The 27175-nt window shown below is 41.8% G+C and overlaps 1 protein-coding gene across 6 annotated transcripts in view; it reads right to left on the bottom strand.

Annotated features, from left to right (window-relative positions):
• LOC138738909 (cilia- and flagella-associated protein 47-like) overlaps window positions 1-27175 on the bottom strand; it is a 614550-nt gene that overhangs the window by 251970 nt on the left and 335405 nt on the right. For all 6 annotated transcript variants that reach the window (XM_069890090.1, XM_069890093.1, XM_069890088.1 and 3 more), the window contains 3 exons: window positions 5262-5344; window positions 4784-4929; window positions 74-182 (listed from right to left, as the gene is read on the bottom strand). In XM_069890090.1, coding sequence (XP_069746191.1) covers window positions 74-182; window positions 4784-4929; window positions 5262-5344 — 338 coding nt within the window. The remainder of the gene's footprint in view (window positions 1-73; window positions 183-4783; window positions 4930-5261; window positions 5345-27175) is intronic.

The following is a 27175-nucleotide window of genomic DNA, read 5'->3' as shown; positions in this document are numbered from 1 at the left end:
ATCATAATTAGATAGAAATTGTTTTCACTGATTCAACTGAGCAGATGCAACAAGAAATTAAGATCTACAATACCTGAAGCAATACAATGGTTCTGTATTGCACTGAGACTAAACACTTGTAGTCCTGTGGAGGGTAATGGGATATTGCCAGTTCCTTCAAGACTGTAAACAAATTCACCAACCTGTAAAATAAATTTGATTATCAATAATAAAAAACTGCATGGTAATTAAAAAAAAGACAAAGAATTATATTTCTGGAAATGCAGATTAAATATAAAAAGGAAGGCGAATGTTCTGAAAGGAATATTTTATTGGAATTCGCATGGGAGGAATTGAGAAGGGACTAACAACATTGTCACTCAGAGACTGAGAGCCACATTTAATCATCCAGCTTATGTGGTATCATTCACAACAGAAAACAGTTCTCTTTGGGCCAGACAATCATGGAGTCACATATCCAAAGTTCAAAATTCTTCCAAATTTTTAATGCAGGAGTATATTGTCAGAACTCCAACATTGAGATGAAATAATAAACAAGATTAAACTATACATAAAAGAACTCAAGACGCTATGTGAAAATTCCAGCGAGATCTGAAGGTCCCAGAGAATTTCTGGTGCCTATCTGTCATTTTGCCCCATCACTGCCACCAAGCAAAAGGAAAATTGATCAGAAAGCACAGTATTGATACAGTAGTCTTTAAACAAAGTTGAGATAATAGCCTCAGCTTTGAATTCTAATTTGACATGCTACTGGATGCTCACGTTCTAGACTGACAGGCTGCTTGACAGTCGCATTTGAAGAGCGCAGGTTAATGATTAATGTAAGGATGATGAATCCAAAAATACTGATGGTAGAACCCCAAAAAAACCTGCTGGAACAGGACATTTACAGGCCCCTCCATAATGTTTGGGACTTTTACTTTTTACACTGCTTTAAATTTGTAATCAAACAATTCACATGATTAAAGTGCACATTCCAAATTTTATTAAAGGGAATTTATGTACATTTTCCTCAACTGTGTAGAAATTATACACTTCTTATGCATAGTACTGGCATGTATATTAAAGTAGTCACATTTAGTATTTTGTGGCATGTCTCTTGCATGCATTGACTACTTGAAGTCTGTGATTCACAGACATCACCAGGTGCTAAGTATCTTCTCTGGTGATGCTCTGCCTGGCCTCGACTGCAGCCACCTTCAGCTCCTGCTTGTTTCTGGGCCTTGTCCCCTTCAGTTTTCTCTTCAGCATAAGGAAGGATTGCTCAATTGGATTTAGATCAGGTGACTGACTATTCACCTCAGAATTAATTTTCCTCCGGCCATCAGCAATGAAGATAAGTGCACCTGTACCTGTGGCAACCGTACATAACAAGGTCAGAACATCCACACCCCACCATGTTTTACAGATGAGGTGGTTTGCTTTGGATCTTGGACAGTTCCTTTACACCTCTATGCTTTGCTCTTGTCATCACTCTGATTAATGTCCACAAGATCTTTTTCCAGAATTCTGCAGGCTCTTTTAAATGTTTCTTGGCAAACTGTAATCTGGCCATCCTGTTTCTGAGGTGAACTGGTGGTTTGAATCTTGTATTGTAGCCTCTGAATTTCTGTTCATGAAGTCTTCTGTGAACAGATGTCATTGGTACATCCACACCCACCTCCTGAAGAGTGCTTCTGATCTGTCAGACAGGTGTTTGGGCATTTTTCTTCATTATGATGAGAATTCTTCAGTCATCAGGAGTGGGGATCTTGCTTGGAATATCAGTCCCTTTGCAATTATTAAGCTCTTCAGTACACTCTTTCTTCTTAATGATATTCCAAACAGCTGATTTTGGTAATCCTAAGGTTTGAGCAATATCTCTAACTATTTTATCTTTGTCTTTCAGCCTCATAATGGTTTCTTTGACCTTCATTGGCAGAACTCTGGTCCTCATGTTGAAAGATGGCAACTACAGAATCCAAAGGTGATCAAAAGCTTCAAAGCAAGCCTCTCTCTCTTATGCCTGCACCAGTGAAGCAATAAAACATACCTGAGTACTCACACCTGTGAAGCCAAATGTCCCAAAAATTATGGTGCCTGAAATGTGGGAATGAAATATAAAAAGTGCTATAATTTCTTCATGGTCAAACCAAAATGTATACAATAATGTAATAATACATTAAAAATTATATTCTTCAATTAATTCCTGCTGTAAGGCAAACAAAGAGTCACCATTAACATTGTCCAGCACCCCTAATAAAGAGAAGCAAAAGAGAGTTCCTTCAGAGACTCGGGGTATCCATGGATTCACCTCCAGAGCTCGCAAAACCTCCGTAGCTGCACAAATTGCACTTCAAACCATCGGCAACCCGAGCTCCAGATACCAAACTCCAATATGATCAGGAAGCCTTCAGCACTCGATGCCCTCCTGGAGCCCCTCTTGACCTCGGCATCGTATTGAGCCAGTCTCCAGCAGCCTGCAATATGTGTGTGTGTGAGTCCCTCGACCGCAAGTCGCTAACAGCCCATAGCCTGTGTGGGTCTTTCAGCCACTGGACACGTCACTGGTCCATTGCTATGGTCACCATCCAGTAGGGTCATCTCTGCTGCTTCTCCTTCTCAAAAATTTACACTGACAGAATGATAACAAGCCATTATGGCCCATGAGTCATTGCTGCCCAATTACACCCAAAATAAATGAACCTACACCCTCGGTAAGTTTTGAACGGTGGGAGGAAATTGGACCCCCAAGGGAAAACCCATGCTTACATGGGGAGAATGTACAAACTCCTTACAGACAGCGTGGGATTCAAACCCCTGTTCCAATCGCTCTAACTGCTACATCAACCGTGCTGTACCTTTCTGGTGTCCTGCGTCAGTCTGCAACCCTTCATGTATGATGCCCAGCACAAGCATCACCATCCTGGGCACAGGCCGTGAGGTAGAAGGATTGAAAAAAAACACCATCAAATCCTTAAACAAACCGTGAATTAAAACCCTGCGGAGCAGGGCTGCATCTCTACTGCCAACTTTCACCAGTCTGCAATCCAAAATAATTCAAAAGCCAAAGAAAATTTGCATGTTCCAAGTGTCCTTTACTAATTCTTATTGATGCATCATAGAAAAGTATCCTGTCTGGATGCAGCAAGGCTTGGAATGGGAACGACTCTGTCCATGCCTGCATAAAACTGCAGAGCTCTGTGAATGCCATTCAAGCCATCATGCAAATCAACCTCTCTTCATTGGCTTTATCTTCAGCTCTTACTTTCTTGGGAAAACAGCTAACAAATAATGGATGCAACCCACTCCAGTCACATTCTTTTCTTTCCCTCCTATTGGGCAAAATATACACAGGTTTGAAACATGCACCTCCAGACTTAGGGACGTTTTCTTTCCTATTGTTATCAGATTCTTTATTTTAATTTATTTTTTAAACTTTATTTAAAATAAAATCACTTAGCAATCATATTACAATATTTCAAACTTAATCCAAAAACATGTGGCATTTTATAAAATATGAAAAGAAACTAAAAAAAGAAAAACTATTAATTCCCCACCCCCTCCCCCCTACAAACTGAAAAAGAGAAAAGGGACAAGAAAACCACAACAGGAGTATTTCCAATATCTTTAAATGTATAAAATATATATTGAGGCCCAGAAGAGAAAGGGAATGTTCGATATTCATTTAAATTTTAATGCCAACAGTTTGTAAATAGGGGCTCCATATGTTCCAAAATATATGATATTTATCTCTTAAATTATAAGTAATTTGTTGTCAAGTTCTTCAACGGAGCTCTCATTCCTGACAGATGATGCATTTCACCATTTAACTACCACTTTCTCTGAAAAATGTGACACTAAACCTTGCATTTATGTTTTGTTTTAATTCTTGCGCTATTTTGAAATATATACTGGTTGAGTTGCCTGTATAGCATGCAAAATAAAGTTTTTCAATGCATCTTAGTGCATGTGACAAGAATCAACTCAATTCAATTCAATATCAGTATCTTTTCACCACCTCTCACTAACCCATTCCTTATCCCCACTACTAAATTAAAATAGGCCTCATGAGAATTTGGCATTCCACACAGCCAATAATAAATTGCAATTTCACTTGAGTTGGAATAGTTTGTAGGACTCTGAGAAAAGAGCAGGAAAATGGGACAAACAGGAAGGCTTCACTGGAAGCCAGAAATTATTCAATGTGCGGAATATACTCTATTTCATCAAAACAATTCTCTAATTCTATGTCCTTGCTCCTTACCCCAAATCCCAGCCTCCATCTTGAGTTGATACTCACTGCCTTGGTTCAATGCAAGAGATATCATTTCCATGATGGTTCCCCACCTACAGCTTCCTGCCATTTGCTACATTCTCTCCCACAATCTGGATGGCAGCATGGGCAATTGGTTTATTTAAATAAGTCCATAGAGATACAGATCGGCATTTTTCACGTTCAAACCTTGCAAGGTTTCCCCACATATCCCCATCAACAGGGCCAATGCGTTATTGTTTGAATTTAATTTGGAAATAAATTAATTTGGAAATCATTGCTGGAGGAACTCAGCAAGTCAAATGTTGTCTGACCTGCTGAGTTCTTCCAGCAATTCTTTGCTCCAAATTCCAGCATCTGCAGTCTTTGCATTTTTATGTGGTTTTAATTTAACCTCACTTGTTGAGAAATTCTTTGATGCTCTATCAAAATCTGATTTAAAATTCTGCTGTAAAATAGTCTGACTTGTACTCAACCTAATTTTCAATGTTCCAGTGACAATTAAAGAAAATAAGCATTGAAATGTACCTGATCGTCGACTAAGAAAATGGTACAGTGGCATTTTCCTATGTGAAAGGGAAGATAAAAAACTTCCATAATTGAAGAACTCTGTGTTTCCAAGTGCAACAATTCCACTTTAGTGAAGAATTCAGACACCCAATTATCCTGAAAAGCTGTAAGCAAAACAATAAAAGAAAATCACTGCAATTTATCAAGGCAAAATTCAGAAACAGTCCATCAGCTCTCCTTTCCACGTCAACCTTTTGCCTCAATATCAGTTTAGAAAGCAAAGGCTCTCAGTGATCACACAGCATAAGGCTAATTCAAACCATAGACAAGTCACCCCTTTTGTTCTCAAATTTATGTGATACAATAATTAATTCAACATTATTTTGAGAGGTACCAATTTAAAAAATTACAATCAAATTACTTCTCACTTATTAAATAAGGTAATATTGTTAATAGGTGTTCCTTAAATATGATTTCAATGCTGCTCAGAACTTACTATCTTTCAGGACCACACTTTGATTATCCACTCTATATTGAAAAGTACTTTGTTTTCTATTTTCCAGTTCACCAGCCAAGTCACTATAGGAAAAAAATTGACAGTGGTTACATGGAAAACCTACCATGAACCAAAGTAAATAAATTCAGTTTAAAGGTTTCCACTTTGAAAGTAAGCACATTACAAAGATCTGTAGCAAACAAAGAATGAGAAGTAGTAAATACTGGACACCTGAGAACCCTGTATGAGTTATCCTTCTTTCTCCCCAACCCCCACCCCCTGTTGCCAATTATTTTCAAAATCAGGATTACATTTTTCAGTAAATTTGCTTATCTTTACAACTGAAAAAATGTTTAACCCAATTACAGTAAATGCAGGGAGTTCACAAAGACTGATTCTTTAACAAAATTTCCTCACAATTCATGTTCAGGGCGCACATCTTTTGAATGAAATTCTGAAAAGTCTTTGTACTTTGAAGGCTGACCACAGATCCTAATTTTTATGCATTTTTTGTAAATTTTACCATGCAATATTTGACCCTTAATTAAATGTCCTTTTTTTCAGGTATCTATTTTTCCTGAGAATTAATTCATTGTTTCACAGAGACCTTTACAAACAAAGATGACTTTATATTGAGCATACAGTTCTTCACACTTGGTGGACAAGTTTATATCTCCTTTGGAAGTGCAACATGCTGCAAATAAGAAAATGACACCTTTGGTTCTAGTCACTCTTTCATCCTTTCACAACATGCAAAGCTACAGGATGCGAGACAGGTCTCATTGCTATAACAGCATATTCTTCTGGGTGTGGCACTGAGGGGAGAATGCCTTCCTCTGAACAAGCACATGGCATTGGTGGACTGAGGTGTGGCATTTATAAATGCTCTTTTTTTCTACAAAAGATCATAAAACATTGGTATGTTACCACAAAACAATGTAACATCAAGCTACTATTCGTTATATAATTTCCCTGCCTTTCACCACTGATTCTGTAAATCTTGGGGACACAAAGAGAGAGATATCTCTAGTTTCTGTGATAAGATTGGCCAGCCCACTAACCACCCCCATTAAAATCTTAGGGTTGGCACCTCTACCCATCTGCAGTTACTTCCCACTCATTGGAAACTGACAGGCAGATGTAAAAGACAAGATTTGAAAGCTTAAAATTATTGTTTCATCTCCAAGCCACACAATGGTAGTATACTTCTCTGTTGGAAGCAGAATTTTTCATCACGATTCATGATATCTCATCGAATAAAAATTGTCAAAGTGACAACAGGGTAAATTAGCTGGCTGATACAGGATGCAGTATCATTCTTTTGAAAGGACATCTCCATTGGCAAGATTTTGTTTTGAATTGTCATCTACCTATTTTTTCAATAGGGTCAGGAACAAGACCTCTGACTGTCTTTTTATAAACCTTTTCTGAGGTATTGGTCATGGATAGCAAAGCAACAGAGCATTCCAATTGTTGACTGCACTACAATTGTTGACTTGACTGATGTCTGCCAATTCAACTAAAAGTATAACTTGTATAGCAATTATTCTTGGTCCATTTATGTTCCCACCAAAATATTAATTTTTTTAAAAACAAGTTATTATAAAACTGAATCACACAGAATTTTTTCCATTTTGTAATATTATTACTTATTGTACAAAAATGCCTGGCAACTTCCACATTTTGATTTTAATTTTAAAATACAGGTACATGATCCTTTATCCGGACATCTAAAATCTGGAAAGCTCCAAAATCCAGCAAGTGGGGACCAGCGGTCGGGGGAGACGGCCAATGCACCGGTGGTCAGGGGAGACTGCCGAGTGGCCGAGGGACCGGCGGCCGGGGGAGTCTGCCGGGTGGCCGGGGGAGTCTGCTGGGCAGCCAGGGGAGACTGCCAGGTGGCCAAGGGGCCGGTGGTCGGGGGAGTGGGCTGAGGGATCGCAGTCGGGGAAGTCTGCTGGGCGTCCGGGGGAGACTGTCGGGCGGTCAGGGGAGGCGGCTGAGGGACCAGAGGCCAGGGGAGACGGCCGGGTGGCCGAAGGACTGGTGGCCAAGGGACTGTGGTCGGGGGAGATGTCCGAGCGGCTGGCGGCCGGGAGAGACTGCCGAGGAACCACGGTTGGAGAAGGCGGTTGGGTGGCCAAGGGCCCAAGCTCAACCTTCGCTTCAAGCCAAAGTCCAGGAACAGTAAAGCCCCCAGAAAGAGGTTCAATGTTGGAAACTTGCAGTCAGACGAAGTGAGATGAAACTTACAGGAAAACCTCAAAGCAAAGCTCGAGGATGCAATCCGCCTCACGGACTCGTCCCCTGAAACCCTCTGGGACCAGCTGAAGACTGCCATACTGCAATCCACTGAAGAGGTACTGGGCTTCTCCTCCAGGAAAAACAAGGACTGATTCAACGAAAACAACCAGGAAATCCAGGAGCTGCTGGCAAAGAAGCAAGCTGCCCACCAGGCTCACCTTGCAAAGCCGTCCTGGCCAGAGAAGAAACAAGCCTTCCGTCGCGTATGCAGCCATCTTCAGTGCAAACTCTGAGAGATCCAAAATGAGTGGTGGACTAGCCTCGCCAAACAAACCCAGCTCAGCGCGGACATTGGTGACTTCAGGGGTTTTTACGAGGCTCTAAAGGCTGGGTACGGCCCCTCAGCCCAAGTCCAAAGCCCGCTGCGCAGCTCAGACTGCAAAGTCCTCCTCAGCGACAAGATCTCCATCTTCAACCGAACACTTCCAATCTCTTTTCAGTGCCAACCGCTCAGTCCAAGAATCCGCCCTGCTCCAGCTCCCTCAACAGCCCTTAAGTCTAGAGCTGGATGAGGTCCTCACCCGGGAAGAGACATATAAGGCAATTGAACAACTGAAAAGTGGAAAAGCAGCAGGTATGGATGGAATCCCCCCACAGGTCTGGAAGGCTGGCGGCAAAACTCTGCATGCCAAACTGCATGAGTTTTTCAAACTCTGCTGGGACCATGGAAACCTGCCTCAGGACCTTCGTGATGCCATCATCATCACCCTGTACAAAAACAAAGGTGAGAAATCAAACTGCTCAAACTACAGGGGAATCACGCTGCTCTCCATTGCAATCAAAATCTTCACTAGGATTCTCCTAAATAGAATAATACCTAGTCACAGTGTCACAGTGCGGCTTTCGCGCAAACAGAGGAACTACTGACATGGTCTTTGCCCTCAGACAGCTCCAAGAAAAGTGCAGAGAACAAAACAAAGGACTCTACATCACCTTTGTTGACTTCACCAAAGCCTTCGACACCGTGAGCAGGAAAGGGCTTTGGCAAATACTAGAGCGCCTCAGATGCCCCGCTAAGTTCCTCAACATGGTTATCCAACTGCACGAAAACCAACAAGGTCGGGTCAGATACAGCAATGAGCTCTCTAAACCCTTCTCCATTAACAATGGCGTGAAGCAAGGCTGCGTTCTCGCACCAACCCTCTTTTCAATCTTCTTCAGCATGATGCTGAAACAAGCCATGAAAGACCTCAACAATGAAGATGCTGTCTACATCCGGTACTGCACGGATGGCAGTCTTTTCAATCTGAGGCGCCTGCAAGCTCACACCAAGACAAAAGAGCAACTTGTCCGTGAACTACTCTTTGCAGACGATGCTGCTTTAGTTGCCCATTCAGAGCCAGCTCTTCAGCGCTTGACATCCTGTTTTGCGGAAACTGCCAAAATGTTCGGCCTGGATGTCAGCCTGAAGAAAACTGAGGTCCTCCATCAGCCAGCTCCCCACCATGACTACCAGCCCCCCCACATCTCCATCGCGCACACAAAACTCAAAACGGTCAACCAGTTTACCTATCTCGGCTGCACCATTTCATCAGATACAAGGATCGACAACGAGATAGACAACAGACTCGCCAAGGCAAATAGCGCCTTTGGAAGACTACACAAAAGAGTCTGGAAAAACAACCAACTGAAAAACCTCAGAAAGATTAGCGTATACAGAGCCGTTGTCATACCCACACTCCTGTTCGGCTCCGAATCATGGGTCCTTTACCGGCATCACCTACGTCACCAAGAACAATTCCACCAGCGTGGTGTCCGCTCCATCCTCAACATTCATTGGAGCAACTTCATCTCCAACATCAAAGTACTCGAGATGGCAGAGGCCGACAGCATCGAATCCACGCTGCTGAAGATCCAACTGCACTGGGTAGGTCACGTCTCCAGAATGGTGGACCATCGCCTTCCCAAGATCGTGTTATATGGCGAGCTCTCCACTGGCCACCGAGACAGAGGTGCACCAAAGAAGAGGTACAAGGACTGCCTAAAGAAAGCTCTTGGTGCCTGCCACATTGACCACCGCCAGTGGGCTGATCTCGCCTCAAACCGTGCATCTTGGCGCCTCACAGTTCGGCAGGCAGCAACCTCCTTTGAAGAAGACTGCAGAGCCCACCTCACTGTCAAAAGACAAAGGAGGAAAAACCCAACACCCAACCCCAACCAACCAATTTTCCCTTGCAACCGCTGCAACCGTGTCTGCCTGTCCCGCATCAGACTTGTCAGCCACAAACGAGCCTGCAGCTGACGTGGATTTTACCCCTCCATAAATCTTCGTCCGTGAAGCCAAGCCAAAGAAAGAGTGTAGGATGACTATGATTGGCTGAGAGTGTAGCCACACCTACTGGCAAGTCTTAAAGGATTGCTCCTAGCCAGACCAGCTCATTCTGGACTGGTCGACCTACTTGTGATATGCTCCAGTCTTTTAGTTAATAAAAGCCTTGGTTTGGATCAACAAGTCTTTGGTTCTTTTGATGCGCTCTACAAAGGGGGTGGGGGTGGATACAGCAGCACAATTTGGGTGGGCTTTCCGAAATCCAGAAAAATCCAAAATTTTGAACACACTGTCCCCCAAGAGTTTCGAATAAAGGATCATGTACCTATATTAATTTAGAGATAAAGCAAGGAAACAGGTCCTTCTGTCCCACAAGCCCATGCTGCCCAAATACACCCATGTGACCATGAAGCTACTAATCCCATTTGTCTTTGGAATGTGGGAGGAAACTGGAGCACCTGGAGAAAAACCACACAGACACAAGGAGAATGAACTAATTACATACAAACAGTGCCAGATTCAAACCCATGTCACTGGCACTGTAATAGTGTTAACCGAACCACTACATGAATCATGTTTCTTCCAAAGAAATACAAAAAATATGCAAAGGCTCAGTGTTTGGAAAGAAGGAAATGGAAAACAAATATGCAACTGTCAGTTTTGGATCTGTTAAGAAGGATGCTGCTCAAGGCCAACCCTTGTAAGGCTGTGGGACCAGATAACATCACTGGCAGGGCACTCAGAGGATGTGTGAACCAACTAGCTGACATCCTCAAAGACACCTTCAATATCCCCCTGAGTAGCGCAGTCATATCAACATGCTTCTAGGTAGCCACTATCATCCCTGTGCAGAAGAAGCCCTCAGTGTCCTGTCTTCATGACCACCATCCTGTTGCACTCACTTCCACCATCATGAAGTGCTTCAAGAGGCTAATCATGGAGCACATCAAGACTCAACTGCCCCCCTCATTGGACCCCCTGCAGTTTGTGTACCATCACGACTGATCTACAGGTGATGCCATTGTTACCACACTTCGCCTAGCGCTCACCCACCTGGAAAATAAAGTCTTGTATGTTCAAATGCTATTCACAGATTTCAGCTCAGCATTCAACACAATCATACTGCAGCACTTGATCAGGAAGTTGAACCTCCTGGGCGTAAACATCTTCCTCTGCAACTGGATCCTTGACTTTCTGACTGGAAGACCGCAATCTGGATCAGAAACAGCATGTCCAACACCATCACACCAAGCACGGGGGCCCCCCAGGGCTGCGAGGTCAGCCCACTGCTGTTTACCCTGCTAACCCATGACTGAGCAGTGAGATATAGTTTTAATCACATCATCAAGTTCACTGATGACATGAACATGATGGGGCTCATAAGCAAGAATGATGAGTCAGCTTACAGAGAGGAGGTGCAAACACTAATGGACTGGTGCAAAGATAACAATACAAAGGATATGGTGGTTGACTTCAGGAGAGCCTGGAGGGATCACTCTCTGCTGACAGCTCTACCGTTGAGGTAGTCAAGGGCATCAAATTCCTTTGGCATGCACCTGGTGGAGAATCTCTCCTGTTCTATGTTCTTGAGAACTATGTTCTTGAGAACCACTGCTCGAGACCCAATTGTTACTGTAATATTTTGCTTGAGTAAAATTGCAATCAGCCCATTTCCTTTGGAGTTATGAAACCATGGAGGTAACAAAAGGACAAAACACTGGTTTTCAAACTTTTTCTTTCCACCCACATACCACCTTAACCAATCCCTTACTAATCACAGAGCACTGGTGGCATAGGGATTACTTAAAATGGTATGTGAGTGGAAAGAAAAAAGTTGAGAACCACTGGACTACTCTTTTTACTCAAGGGTACACGACTAACATACAAGGATTCACTTATTTTTAATGTCTGCCCAGTTAAATGGTAGAGTGATAAAAAACAGAATATCTCGCGAGGCTTCTATCAGACCATTCTCCATGAATATTAACTATAGCAACAATGGAAAAGCAAGAGCAATTTTACAGATGGTGTCTCAATACTACATTGGTTAAAAGAACAGACTTCTATGAATTTATAAAGCAACAGATAGAAATATTTCCTGAAACAAATAATAGTTTGCTGCTGTGGGAGATGCTTAAAGCATATTTAAGAGGACAAATTATATCCTATACGAAGAATCTTAAGAGGGAACATATGACAGAAGTAAACAGTTTGGAGCAGAATATTAAAGAATTAGAAAAAAAATCAAAGAACAGGACTACAAAAAGAATACAGATTACTGGAGAATAAAAAGCTAAGATATAAACACTACAAACATATAGAACAGTAAAAATATGAGTTGGGTGAACAGGTTGGCAGATTAAAAGAAGAGTCATCAAGAATGATAAATGTTATAAAAACAGTAACAGACATTCTAGTGTATAAGCAAAAAATAAATTAATGACACTTTTCGACAATATTACACGAAACCAATCAAATCAGAATTACTAGGTTTTGAGAACAAAATGGAATAATTTTTGCTGAATGTCAAACTTCGAAGGCTGGAAGAGAGAGAAAGGATAGAATTAGATGCTCCCTTCACAAGGGAAGAAATCGAAAAGTTCTGGGCAACCTACAGGCTAATAAATCAATGGGAGTGGATGGATTTCCACCTGAATTTTATAGACAATTCAAAGAATTATAAATGCCCCTTTTAATGGATATCCTGGACTAAGCTGTGGAAACACAGACCCTCCTGGAGTCATTCTCAACCACAATTATTACAGTATTATCAAAAAAGAATAGGGACCCACAAAAATCTTTATCATACAGACTAATATCCCTTTTAAATGCTCGTTATACGATACTAGCAAAAGCATGGGCTTATAGGTTAGGACAATACTTGCCAAAACTGTTACATACAGACCAAGCAGGATTTGTTAAAGGAAGGCATTCTTCAAATAGTCTAAGAAGATTATTTGATAATACACATGGCAAAATCTGAATAAATCTAAATATTATAGTTTTCCTAGACACGGAAAAAGCATTCGACTGTTTGGAATGGCCCTTTTTATTTAAAACACTGGAAAAATTTGGTATTGGCAGAACATTTATAAATTGGCTAAAATCTTTATACCATAAACCATGCTAAAATAATAACAAATAATCAGAGGTTGGCGGTGTTCCCCTTGAGTAAGAGTAGACAGTGATGCCCACTATCCCCAGCACCTTTTATTTTAGCAATTGAACCAGTGATAGAGAATGATAAGAAGGAATCCGGATATAAAGGCCTTCAAAGTTGGGCAAGAAGAATACAAAATCAGTCTATTTGTCAATGATGTGCTTTTGTACCAGTCAGAACCAGCTAAATCTTTGGAAAATTTACAAGTAACACTGGGAAAAATATGGAAGAATATCAGGCTACAAAAGTGAGATAATGCCATGACAAATTTTAAATATGAAAGATACCAAAAATGAAGTAAATTTAAATGGAAGACGGATGGAATAAAATATCTTGGAATAGCAACTGACAACTTACAAAATCTGTACAAACTAAATTATGTTCCTCTTCCTGGGAAGATAGAAAGAGACCGGCAGAAATAGAGAGACTTACCGATTACTTTGGTGGGTAGGGTTAACTGCGTCAAAATGAAAGTGATGTCAAGACTGCAATACCTTTTTAAATCGGAGCCTATTCTGCTACTCAAAAACTTTTTTTTAAGCTACTAAACAACCATATTAGACAGTCCTATGGAATAATAAGGTACCAAGAATTGTATTGGAAAAATTGACATGGGACTACTGGCTGGGAGGACTTAGACATCCAGATTTCAAAAAAATATTACCCAGCTGCACAGCCTTCTTCACTGTAGACAACCCCCCCCCCCCCCATCTTGGATTCAAATGGAAATGTACTCAGTGGAGGAGGGGGAAGCAAAGGACTTTATAAATGGAGTTTCAAATGACTAAAGAAAAAGACAGATAACCCCATTCTAATACATATGATTAGAACATGGCAAGAAATTAATGAATGTATAGGGAAAAAAAAGGAGGAATATTAATAAAAGCACCATTGTGTAAAAATGTGTAATTGCCTATGAACATGGGCAATAGAATATTAAGTTCACAATATGACAAAGGTATAAGAAATTTAAGGACTGTTACACAAAAGGAACTCTTACGTCCTTTGAACAATTAAAACACAAATATGGAGTAGCCAATGGGACTTCTTCGGTTTTCTCCAGCTTAGATCATTCTTAAGAAAAAGATGGGAGTCAGACTTGAGTGTGGTGATTTCAGACAGAAGCTGATCAGATTGGTGTAAGGACAGTATGACATCAATTGTAAATGCAAGATATAGACTGGTTCAGTATAATTTTTCCACCAATTATTTTACCCAACAAAAGTTACACAGATTAGAAGTCGAAATTTCGGAGATGTGTTTCAGATGTGGGACTGAGACAGGAACTTTTTTTTTTACATATCACGTGGTCATGCATAAAAGTGAGGCAATTTTTGGAAGAAATTGCAGAAAAATTAACCAGGATAACAGGAGTGGCTTTCACAGGCGACTCAGAGCTATATTGATTAGGTAATTTAATGGAAATATGCGACAAATTTCAAATTTCATTTATAAAAATAGCATTGGCAGTAGCGAAGAAATGTGTCACAATCATTTGGAAGTCCGACTCCCCTCAACTTATAGCACAATGGACTGTGGAAATGGACGAAGTGAAATGGAACTATGGGAAACAAAATCACATGCAACTTAAAGAATAAATATGAAATTTTTGTAAAAGACTAGAGCCATACCTGGACCACATAGGGGCCCAGATACAGTAATAAAAAGGAATAAAAATAGGTATAAAAGTAACCAATATACACATATATACACACACAAAAACATAGTTTCCCCAACTATACTCTCTATACTTAAAATATATGTAAGCAAGCTCGGTCGGTGATTGCATCTGTATGTATGGAAGAGGAGGGGGGAGGGAGAGAGGAACTGTTTGGTTTATATTTTTGTTTGTTGTGTTTGTGAGAAAAAGTTTAATATATTTTATATTTTAAATGTCACTGTGTATAATTTTTGAAATAAAAAAATACTGAAAAGTGACACAATAACATTTGACCATCATAACTGAATCAAGATCCATAAACACTCCAACAGCATATATATATAACTTGTACTGCTCAGAAAGCTTCGTCACCATGGTCTCTTCAAGCAATGAAGCATGAGTAATTAAAATGAATTTTTAAAATATGCTGGTAGACAGATTCAACATTGGCCCATATTCTGCAGTGGTGGCAAACTGTCCATGTGGAGCACTGGTCACAAGACTAAGTTCAAACCAGCTTGGTGCAAACAGACAAAACTCTGCATTCGCTCTTCATATTATGAGGAGGGAATGGGAGAGTCCAGAACAAGTCTGGCCCATGAAATTGCAGAAAGAATGCTAAAGCATGATCCCTTTCAGAGCTGGCTGTCAGAACTGGCAAAAATATTGAATGTTTCTGGCATTAATAGACTATTAACAAATGACCAACTTGTTTTGAAAAAATTGACAAAATGTGACAATTTAAAAGTATAAACTGTTAAGAAATATATCTATTCAGTTAAAACTATTCATCTGAATTCAATTTAAAAGCTTTCTTCCCATGCAAATCTTTCTGTCTGTTGAAATCATTCCAACTAGGCTCTGGGCAATTAATTACTATGGCTGTTGTAACTGACATTCAACCAAATACAAAGTGAAAAACCATTTGGAAATCTAATTAACTCTAATTCCCCAGGTTGCAGAATCCTATAACTTTCTTTGTTAATATGTCCCAATACCATTTTCTAGTTTTTTTGTTGCCACAATTCTACTTGCACTACTTCCTGTTTTAGGTTTAATTTTGAGGATTAATTTTCAAGGTATTCCCAATAATTTGCCACAACTTTAAAGCATCCCAAAACAATTCACAACAATAAATCACCCTGAAGTATTTACATTATCATGCAGAAAAGCAGTCAAATCAGTTTATGTACAGCAAAATCCAATAACACTTCAAATGTATTACCAGACTTCTGGTTGAGGAATAAATAGCAAAAGAGCTCTCAGTGCTTTTATTTAAAAAAAAATCTGGCAGTTTTTTTTCTGACCTGGTAAAATGGATGTCTTTTTTCTTTTTTTTTGTTCTTTTGTTACCAGGTCCAGCTAATGCTCCATAGAGCACCACTCTAAAAACCTTTCTCAAAATGCTCTGACAGCAGAGCTGAAAATAGCACTCCCAAATTAATGATTTGACACTGACATTTAATCTCAGATAACCAAACATCTGGAGAATTCATTAATTGTCCAAGATAATACAACACATTCCTTAATTTTAATCTCATTCTTTCATCCATTTGTTGGATTTTTCTCCATTCTGCTGTTTTCTTCTTTCTTGATACTGGATGCATTGGTTAAGGATATGCTGAGAAGTCTTGGCAAATTACTGCAACGTATTTTGTAAATATTACATGTTGTAGATACATTGTGGTCGTGGTGGAAGGAATGATGATTCATCGAGGTGGATGGATGTCAATCAGCCCTTATTAACCATTAAGCAAAATAGCACATGCTTAGGGCTCAAAGGGAAGGGGGGCAACAGAGAGTTTTTTTTCCAGTGCCGTATATATCATGGTTCAGCTGAACTAGGGCCACAAAATTCACAAAAAGGAGGCCCCTACAATAAATGAAAAAAAAAACACACACACACATTATATATGGGCTCTGGCCTGGAAGAAAACTTCATTTTTAATCTATTATTTCACATTTAGCACTTATTGAGTCTTAAAGTCTTGTCAGTTAGACAATGGAAAGGTTAAGGGAGAACCATTGTTGGGCTGTGCACAGGGATTGTCCTCCCGTCGAATTTAGGTAACCCCACTGAAAGGGTATTTGACAAGGGAGCAGATCAGACAAGTGGGAAGAGAGCACGGCTCAGGCGGAAAAGGAGGAAGAGAGCACAGTATTCAATTGAAATTCTGAAAAATCAAGCTGGGAGGCTGACTCCACCTGGGTTCAGGGTCCTGGTCATGCCCAAGCTCTGTAATCCTGTCATCCTGGGGCTAGACTTCCACTGTCACCTCCGAAGCCTCACCTTAGTCTTTGGTGGCCCACTACCCCCACTCACCATCTACAGCATGAAGCCCAGCCACCGCCCCCAGTCCATCTGCAGGCTCTCCACTCTAAGGGTGCCCCCTCCATCCCTCTTCAACTACCTGACGCCAGACTGTAAATCCATAGCTACCAAGAGCAGGAGCTACTGTGCGGCTGACAGGACCTTTATCAAGGCAGAGGTGAGATGGTTTCTGCTGAAGGAATCAGAGAGCCAAGCACCAGCCCCTGGAGAGCCCAGGTCCTGATCATAAAAGGGGGGAGCAAACAGAGGATGGTCATCGACTATAGCCAAACCATCAACCGGTACACTCAGCTGAATGACTACCCTCTGCCCTGCATCGCTGACATGGTCAACGAGGTAGCCCAGTACAGGGTTTTCTCCACAATTGATCTGGTCGGCCTACCACAAGCTCCCCATCCGTGCCCAGGATAAACCTTTTACCATCTTAGAGGCAGATGGGCACCTCTACCAGTTCCACTGGGTTCCTTTTCAGGTCACAAATTGGTTTTCTATATTTCAGCAGGAGATAGACCGCACGGTAGACCATACTTGGACACTGTCACCATATAGGGCCACAACCACCAGGACCACAATGCCAATCTGGAGAGATTTCTCTGGATGGGTAAGGCACTGAATCTCACTTACAACAGGGAAAAGTGCCTGTACAGCACAACCTGTCTCACCATCCTGGGGTACATCATGGAACATGGTCTCATTGGTCCCGACCATGAATGCATGTGCCCTGTAATGGAATTGCCCCTCCCCCACATGTTCTAGGTCCTCCACAGATGCCTAGGGCTTTTCTCTTACTACTCCCAGTGGGTCCCCCGCTTCTCAGACAAGATCCACCCACTGGCTCAAGCCACCACCTTTCCCCTCCCCACTGAAGCACTTGCCTTCACCCACATCAGACAGAACATCGCCAATGCCACAATGCATACCATGGACGGGGACACCCAATTCCAGGTGGAGTGCGGTACCTCTGATGTTGCCCTTGCTGCCATCCTCATTTAAGAGGCAGACCTGTGGCTTTTTTCTCCAGGACCTTCCACAGTTCAGAACTCGGACACTGCCATCAAAATGGAGACCCAGGCTACAATAGAAGTAGTCCACCACTGGCACCACTACCTGGAAGGCAGAACATTCACCCTTCTTACAGACCAGTGTACAGTGGCATTCATGTTCAGCACCATCCACAGAAGCAAGATCAAAAACGACAAGATCTTGCGCTAGAGAGTCAAGCTGGCCACCTTCAGCTATGACATCCAGTATAGGTCGTGTAAGCTCAATGACTCCCATGATGCTCTGTCCTGGACATGCGCCTGTGCACAGTCCGAGCAACTGCAAGTGCTGCACAACACCCTTTGCCACCTGGGCGTCGTGCACCTATACAACTTCATTAAGTCCCGGAACCTCCCCTTCACTGTCCAAGAGGTCCAGACCAAGCCCTGCGGAGTCTGTGCAAAGTACAAACTCCACTTCTTCCGCCCACCACAGACCCATGCAGTCAAGGCCACTCAGCCCTTCGAGCAACTCAACGTTGACTTCAAGGGACCACTTACTTCCACGAATAAGAACATCTATTTCCTCTTGGTCATAGACGAATACTCCTGATCTCCCTTTGCCTTCCCTTGCCCTGACACCTCCACGGCCTCTGTTGTCAAGGCCCTCACACAGATCTTCAACATGTTTAATACGCGACATTCATCCACAGCAACCAGGGATCCAGCTTCATGAGTGAGGAGCTGCACCAGCAACTAACAGAGCAAGGCATCGCAGCTAATCGCACGACTAGCTACAACCACAGGGGCGACAGGCAGGTGGAGCTTGAAAATGGGGAAATCTGGAAGGAAGCCCTCCTGGCCCTGAAGTAGAAAGGTTAGTCTGTCAATTACTGGCAAGAGGCAATCCATACCATACGGTCGCTCTTGTGCACGGCTACCAATCAGACCCCTCATCAATGCCTTTTCTCCTTCCCTAGGAAATTGGTGACTGGTGTCTCCCTGCCATCATGGATAATGACTCTGGAACCGGTACTCCTCCACAAACACATACAGACCCCCAAGTCTGAACCCCCTGGTCGAGCAGGAACTCCTTCTCCATTCAAACCCAAACTACATCTATATCGGGTACCCCAATGGATGTGAAGACACCATCTTGACCAGGAATCCGGTACCAGCAGAAGCCCAATCTTCCCACCCCAGGCACCCCTGCCCCACCCAGGGTTCCCCAGGAGCCAACCCCCTCCCTCTGCCTCTCCAGAAGGCCCCAATCCTCGTGGACTCACCCCACACCTACACCCCTCCATGGCCAGCCACCAACCTGCCCACATCACCAGCCACCCTGGCCACCCTAGTTCCAGCCAACCCTCAGGCAGCCCCATCCCTGCTGACCATTGATCAGGAGCCAGCCCTGCAATGGTCTCAGAGGCACAGACCACCTGAACTTGTAAATACTACTCAGTGCCAAAGGACACCCCTCCCCACCCACCGAGAACCCATTTTAAAGAAGGGGGTGATACAACCACAACACTGGCTGCATTCCTACCAGCCTACTGTAAGTGGCAATCTGGGAAGCTGGCCCCACCTGCCCAACTGTCAATCACCGGCCTGAATATAGACTTGAGCCGGTCCCTCCCAGGATTAGTCGGACATGTGGAGCCAGCAAAGGACAGCCAGGCACACGTGGAGTCAGCAAAAATATTAAGACTGGTGTGTACAGAGTTGGAGCTGATTAAATCCTGTAGTACAGTCTTCTCGTGTTTTGTGTTTGCTTGCTGCACCACAGCGCATCACACACGTGGAGCCAGGAAGATACAGAGACCTTGTGTGTGTCCAAGTTTAAAGTGATTAAAGCCTGTTGTACAGTCTACGAACTTTGTGTCTGAATTCTTCTCACAGCAGTGCTCATAACCTTATTCTGAAATGGGGGAACACACTCCACCAAGAAGGAGAAGCCTTGAAGACAACCCTACAGAAAGGAGACCACAGCAATGGACCATCAAGGGCTCAGCACCTGAAGGATGAACACAAACTGCAAGGTGCTGCTGACTTGCAGTTGAAGGACTAACACAAGCTACAGACTGCTGGTGACTTGTGGTTGAAAGACTCCCACAGGCTGAAGACAAGTATTTACAAGTTCAGGTGGTCTGTGCCTCTGAGACCATTGCAGGGCTGTGTTGAAGGACCCACACAGGCTCCGGACTGCTGGAAACTTCCTAATAGGAACCAGGTATTGGAACCAGGATTTGAGAGAGTGCCGAGGACAAGAAGGGCTCCTGAAGGGCCTTGGGAGCTGATCACTTCCTGCTGGTACATGAGGTTTGGATCTGAAGCTTGAGGTGCCAATGGATTATCAATGAGTCTGTGTGGCTGCAGGGGCTGTGGGAGCACTGGAGGAAAATCCACGGACACTCCGTGTCACTGAAAGGAATTTCTTTTGCTTCTATTTCACTTATTATTGGGAATGCCAGGCAATGTTAATGACAACTCTTTGCCTTTACAGCAGGCAAAAGATTATGTTAATTACATTTTTGTATTATTACATGACAAAAGAGGAACATTGAACCTTAATCTATGCAAGAAATGGGTGACGTTGGGCATATCAGGCGAAAATAGTGGCATTTTCACTTAACTCAGATTTTCCTTTCAAAAGTGCAGTAAAGTTCTTCACTGATATTTTTTCCATATCCTGTCCTCATTCAAATTCCTTCAGACATTAACCATCTACAAATATCCTTTCATCAAATTACTTCCATCACCTTCATTCATTGTTTCATACTCACTGCTTTATTACTCTTTCTCAAGCAATTTTATACAACCCCAAGAGATACAGTATTTATCTATTATCCCACATAATTACCTAGAAATGCAACTTCTTTGTGCAATTTGGAACTTAATATATTGAATGCAAAATAAGAACTGATGTGTATATTTTGTGAGAAGTAAAACACAAAAGTCTGCAGATGCCATGATTGAAGTAAAAATACAATGCTGGAGAAACTCAGCAAGTCAGAGTACTTGATATAGCAAAGATAAAGGTATAGAACCCAAAATATTAGTTATGTATCTTTATAAAGTATACTATTTCACCTGCTGAGTTTCTCTTATGCATGAGAATTTCTGCAGTGCAGAATGAAACTTAGTTCGCATTTAACCTTCCATGAGCACATAAAGAAATACTTCTTCTCATTCTGCCATAATTCCATGTTAAAAACTCTTATGAGTAGACTATACTATTGATTTTAAGACTGAATGGATTTCCTTAATTCATTTAAATAGACTGTCCCTTTTGTAAAAGAACTTGGCAACTTTATTCATCAAAATATTTGTGTGATTAACAGCACTGAAATTGCACTGGCTGTAAAATAAAAACTAAATTGGTGTTCAGTTTTGAATAAAAGACCTAAAAGGTTATTAAACAAAGATGTTTTTCTCTTAAGACTAAATCTCAATTTTTAGAATTGCAGTTACCTTATCCAACTGTTCAGGTAACCCAACCAGAATTATCCAAGAGGGTAACCTTTCCAACTCATTTCACAGAATGTTTTAAAACTGATTTCATCACCAAAAGGATATAATGATTGACTTCTTACAACACAATTCACAACAAGAGAAACACCTGTTTCTCGAATCAAACATGTATCTGGAATCAGACACTCCCAGTTTGCCAGAAATGAATACGTATTAAGGAGACTGGGACTTTATTCATTGGAATGTAGATGACTGAGAGGGGACTTGATAGAGGTATTTAAAATTATGAAAGGACTAGATACACTAGACATAAACAGACTCTTTCCCCTGAGGGCAGGAGAGGTTGGAACAAGAGGCCATGAGTTAAGGTTAAGGGGGCAACACTTTAGGAGAAATATTAGAGGTGGCTTTTTCACTCAGCGAGTGGTGGCAGAATGGAATTAACTTCCGAATGAAATAGTTGCGTTAGGGTCCCTTCTGTCATTTAAGAGAAGGTTGGATGTGTACATGGAGGTGAGGGGGGTTGGAGGGTTATTGGCGGAGAGTGAAAGGTTTGAACTAGTGGAGTTGTTCTAGCGAACCGGTGCAGACTCGAAAGGCCGACATGGCCTGTTTCTGCTCCGTAAATGGTTATATGGTATTCTGAGCAAATGAGAAGATCCAGATTTCAGAATTACTACCAGAGTACATCTATGACATCACATACCACCTCTGAGATTCATTTTCTGTGGGTAAGGCATAAAACTGTACACAGTGAATACATGTAAACAAATGAAGAACTGCAAACAGAAAACAACTGTAAAAGAAAAATGAATATGCAATATAGAAAGAAAATCAATAAAGTGCACAAGTAAAAGTCTTTAAATGAGTCCCTGATTGAGTTTGTGGTTGAAGAGTCTCATGGTGGAGGGGTAGCAGCTCTTCCTGAACCTGGTGGTGCGAGTCTTGTGGCATCTTTTCCTCTTTGCTGATAGCAGCACCGAGAAGAGAGTGTGGACTGGGTGGTGTGGATCCTTGATGATTGCTGCTGCTCTCCAATGGCAGTGTTCCCTGCAGATGTTCTCAATAGTGGGGAGAACTTTGCCTGTGATGTCCAGGGCAGTGTCCACTACCTTTTTGGTGTCCCCATACCAGACCATGATGCAGCCAGTCAGCACACTTTCCACCACATCTCTGTCAAAATTTGCAAGGGTTTCTGGTGTCATTCCAAAGCTCCTGAGGAAGTGGAAGTGCTGATGTACTTTCTTCACGATGCCATTAGTGTGTTCTGTCCAGGAAAGATACTCTGAGATAGTAACACTCAAGAACTTAAATTTGCTCACCCTCTCCACCTCTGATTCCCTCAGGGATCACTGGACTGTAACGCTGGCTTCACCTTCCTGAAGTCAACCATCAGCTCCTTAGTTTTGGTGATATTGAGTGCAAGGTGGTTGTGATTCACTATTCAGCCAAGTTTTCAATCACCCTCCTGTATGCTGACTCATCGCCTTTCTTTATACAACCCACGACCGTGGTATCGTCAGCAAATTTGTAGATAATGTTATTGTCATTCTGAGCCACACAGTCATAGATGTAAAGTGAGTCGAACAGGGTGCTCCCATATTGATGGAGATTGTTGAGAAGATGTCCTTGCCATTCCTCATTGAATGTGGTCTGGTGGTGGAGGTGAGAAAGCTAGGTTCAGCCCATTCATTTCCCTTAACTTTGCACAGACAACATCAAAGGTCTGGATGTTGGTCTCACTCAGGAGCTATTGAGTGGACTTGGCCTCTTTAGAGTTTATAAGAATGAAATGTGAGGGGCATAATTCTTCCCAAACTCAGCAGTGTAAATATGGGAAGGATATTCCCAATGGCTAAGAATTCTAGAATTAGCAGTCAGAATGTCAAAATCAGGGGTATTTCAGTAAAAGACAAATTCAACCACAGCAAAGTCACATTCATTTATTTTAAAAGGATATCAATTGTTTTAAATTATTTTTTAATTTCTGTATGTAGCATGGTAACAGGCCTTTTTGGCCCACTATCCCATGCCACCTGATTATGCACAATTGTCCTCCAACTCCAGTACATTTTTAAGGATGGGAGGAAATCGGAATACCCAGAAGAAACCTATGCAGACTTGGAAAAAAAACATACAAATCCCTTACAGACAGCACCAGATTCAAACCCCAGTTGCTGGCGCTATAATATCATGCGCTAACAGCTATGCTAACTGTGCCACCTCCTTTGATTGAGGTAAGGATACAAGACAGAGAGAGCAAATTGAATACTGCCACCAAAGATGAGCATGTTTTGATTAACAGATCAGGAAATTATAGGAAAAATCTTCATGAAGATGTCATGAATCTCTGGAGTTTTTTTTGTCAGTCAAGTCTCAAGTCAAGAGTTGAATTCAAAACTGAGGGTCAATAGGTTTCTGGAAATTGAAGGAAACAATGGGTAGGGGGACAGAATAGGATAATGGTTAGCTGTGGAAGGAGCAAACTGTTGAGGTCACATGAAGAGGAGTTGTTATCAAACATCAATACATTGCAGGATTACATTACCTCATACACATATTCAAGATAAGTAAGAAAATCTTTGAATTCCATTTTCTCCAACTATACAAGCTGTCGAATGAAGCAATGCACCCTGCCACTCATTTGTCCATACGTTCTATCAGTGGGAATTTAAATCCTAATATTCGTAGGACTCACACAGTCATCACAGAGTGAACACCATTCCAAGCCTCACACCCACAGCATTCAGACACTGTCAACAAAAATTCATCTCTGGTAGCACCTTCAACTTCAGAGTTGATGGCATCCTGCTGGATCTGGAGGCAAATCCATGCACACTTGCTACCTGCCACACAGAAAATTTTCGCTCTCCAACAGCAGAGGCTCATGCTGATTGGTAAAAATATAAATGTAGTGAAGGTACGTTTGCAGTCTCCTGGAAGGATCTGGAAGTACAAAGCCTGATGGCTTCTGTAATATTTATGATGATTGTCAATACAGCTCTGGCCTTCCTCTTCAGTGCAAATCTGTTGTTGCATGACACATGTCTGTATCAGAGAAGCACAGTTTGCTAAGGGACCTGTCAGGGAAGTGCTTTCTGAACACTGTTTCTCAGTAATGACCAGTAAATGATGAATGCCGCAATGGCAAATATCCAGGCCCTCACCTTTTTTACTTTCATCATGAAACTGCCTGAATTGAATATTGTCTGTGACGTTGGTGATTTCAGCTTGACAAGAAGAATACTAGGCCAAATAGAAATAATGCAACAACAGTTGGTGTATGTCAGCTAGAAGGAACTAAAAGTTCTAGTATGATCAAAATAGTATGCAAGACAAATAAAGTGCAACCAGGAGAGCACATTCATGAGCAATGCTGCAACAATAAGCTTTGAAAGCTTTGAGAAAGGAAATAACTGATATTATAGTATTTAATGAAGTGAAAGAATAAATGAGGAAAACTCAGACAAAAGAAGTAAAATAAATCTCTAAAATTTTAATCAAAAGAGGAAAATAATTTTGTGCTGACTGAAAGACTTTGTTAAGTACCTGCTCAGTGATAAGTGAAGCAAATGCTCAACAATGTTCTGATGTGATGACATTTACACGTATCAATGGCAAACATTTTCCATGGTCACTCTTATTTGACAAGATTAGGAATAAAGTTTGGATTGAGAGTGAGAATAGATGGGCCATTTTTGGATTGGCAGATTTCTAACAAGTGGGGTACTACAAGAATCAGTGTTTGATCCCTTAGCAATGTTCAATTTGTATTTAAGTGAAGGGACTAAATATAATACCCTGGGGCTAAAACATTCAGTGAGAAAGAGAAGGAATCAATGTGGCTGCAAAGAGATATAAACATATTTAAACAATTGGCCAAGATGAAGTAAAAAAATTGTGAAATTATCCCACCAAGGAATGGGAAATTGGAATTTTTTTGAAAAGTAGATGACTACATGCAGAGGCAGTACCTTTTCATGAGACATGAATAGTTTACATAGCATTGAATGTTGGCACACATGGAGAGTAAACAACAGGCAAGGCACAATAAAAGGGGGTGATATTGTAGTAGACTTCATTTGGGATTTAATCTGAAGGCTGCACCTGGCAATTGGAGTCAGGTAACTCAGGCAGTTGCATTTGAAAAGCTCAGATCAGCAGGAAGCTGATTGGGCAATAGAGATCAAGTGATCCAGGGACCGTATGTTTTTCATGAACTTGTGACACAGGGTAGTATTAATTCACATCAACTCAGCTGTCTGGATGGAACTATCAACCAGAGTTCCACACTGTACATGCAAAAGTGAGCAAGAAATTCACAACTAACTAGTTTTTTTTCTACATTGGTGACCCTGACATGATCTGCCATTTCAGGTACATTTACTGTTCTACTTCATTCCACCATCTACATGAGAGATGTCTATTTTCATTCATGAATAATGTAGAGACAGAAGAGGTGAGTCAGTCAGCTGCACTCAGTTTGAAGCCACCACTGTTTAGGCCCACTGACCCAGCATTATGGTTTGCGCAGGTGGAGGCGCAATTTTGTACTGAAACATGACATCACAGGAAATATGCTTTGTATATATTATTGCCTCTTTATAACCAAAGGTTGCACGAGGACGCAGTTTTTTAATTTCTCTACAAGATGAAAACTGTTATAACGAGCTTAAAGCCGAGTTGATCTCGTACACTAGCTCTTCAGAACAACAATGTTTACACTGCCTTCTTATCTCAGAAGAGCTGGAGGAGAGGAAGCTGTCGCAGCTTCTTCGGCTAATGTATCAGCTGTTAGGAGACAGCAAACTGAAGGACAACATCGTAAAAGAGTTGTTTTCGCAGCATCTTATCATGGCGGCAATATTGGAGGCCATAGACATCAATGCAAATCAGTGCGAACAATCAGCACTCCTGAGCCTCCTTCCATACAGCAATCGGAAATGACAGAACTATGGTGTACTGTTGATCAACTTGCACGCAAAGTCCAGCAGCTCACTTGCCACATCATCACAGATTGGGGCCAGAGTGACAGCTCAAAAGGTCAGCATTCTCCCTCCATCAGCATATGATATCCATGATACTTCCACGACCATTTAGCTGTCAATAAATAGCCCATTTCTTAATATGGAGAAAGATAACTCACACTTAATCTTGGCCTCCAGCATGATTTTAGGTGGGATTTTATCATTGTCGATCATCGGAGCTCATTTCTTACGAGAGTAGGGACTGCTGGTGAATGTCAATCACCACAAACTTATTTACTCTGTTACCAGACTCACAGTTCAATCCGTTGTGATCATGACATTGACTGCATGTTTTTATGTCTTTCTTCGAGAGAATCTAGAGATTACTTGCCCAGTTTACAAGCATACCGATGTCAAACACTCTATCACCCACTATGACAAAAATGTGGACTGCCATTTCAGCTTGGCCTTGGCAACTCACCCCCAATATTCAGCAAATTACTAAGGCTGAATTTTATCACATGCTGGAACTGGGAATCATTTGACACTCCAACAGCAACTGGTCACCTCCCCTCCACGTGGTTCCCAAGAAGACACGGGGAGATTGGCACCCATGTGAAGACTACCGTGCCCTGAATGCCCGTACAGTGCCTGATCAGTACCCCATCCTGCATATCCAGGATATTTTTCATCTCTTAGTGGTTGTCGCATTTTCTCCAAGATTGATTTGATTCGGGCATACCATCAAATCCCAGCAGAGCCTGTTGACAT

This window comes from Narcine bancroftii, chromosome 7, assembly GCF_036971445.1.
Source record: "Narcine bancroftii isolate sNarBan1 chromosome 7, sNarBan1.hap1, whole genome shotgun sequence".
NCBI classification, from domain to species: Eukaryota; Metazoa; Chordata; class Chondrichthyes; order Torpediniformes; family Narcinidae; genus Narcine; species Narcine bancroftii.
This window is presented reverse-complemented; position numbering and strand designations above follow the sequence as displayed.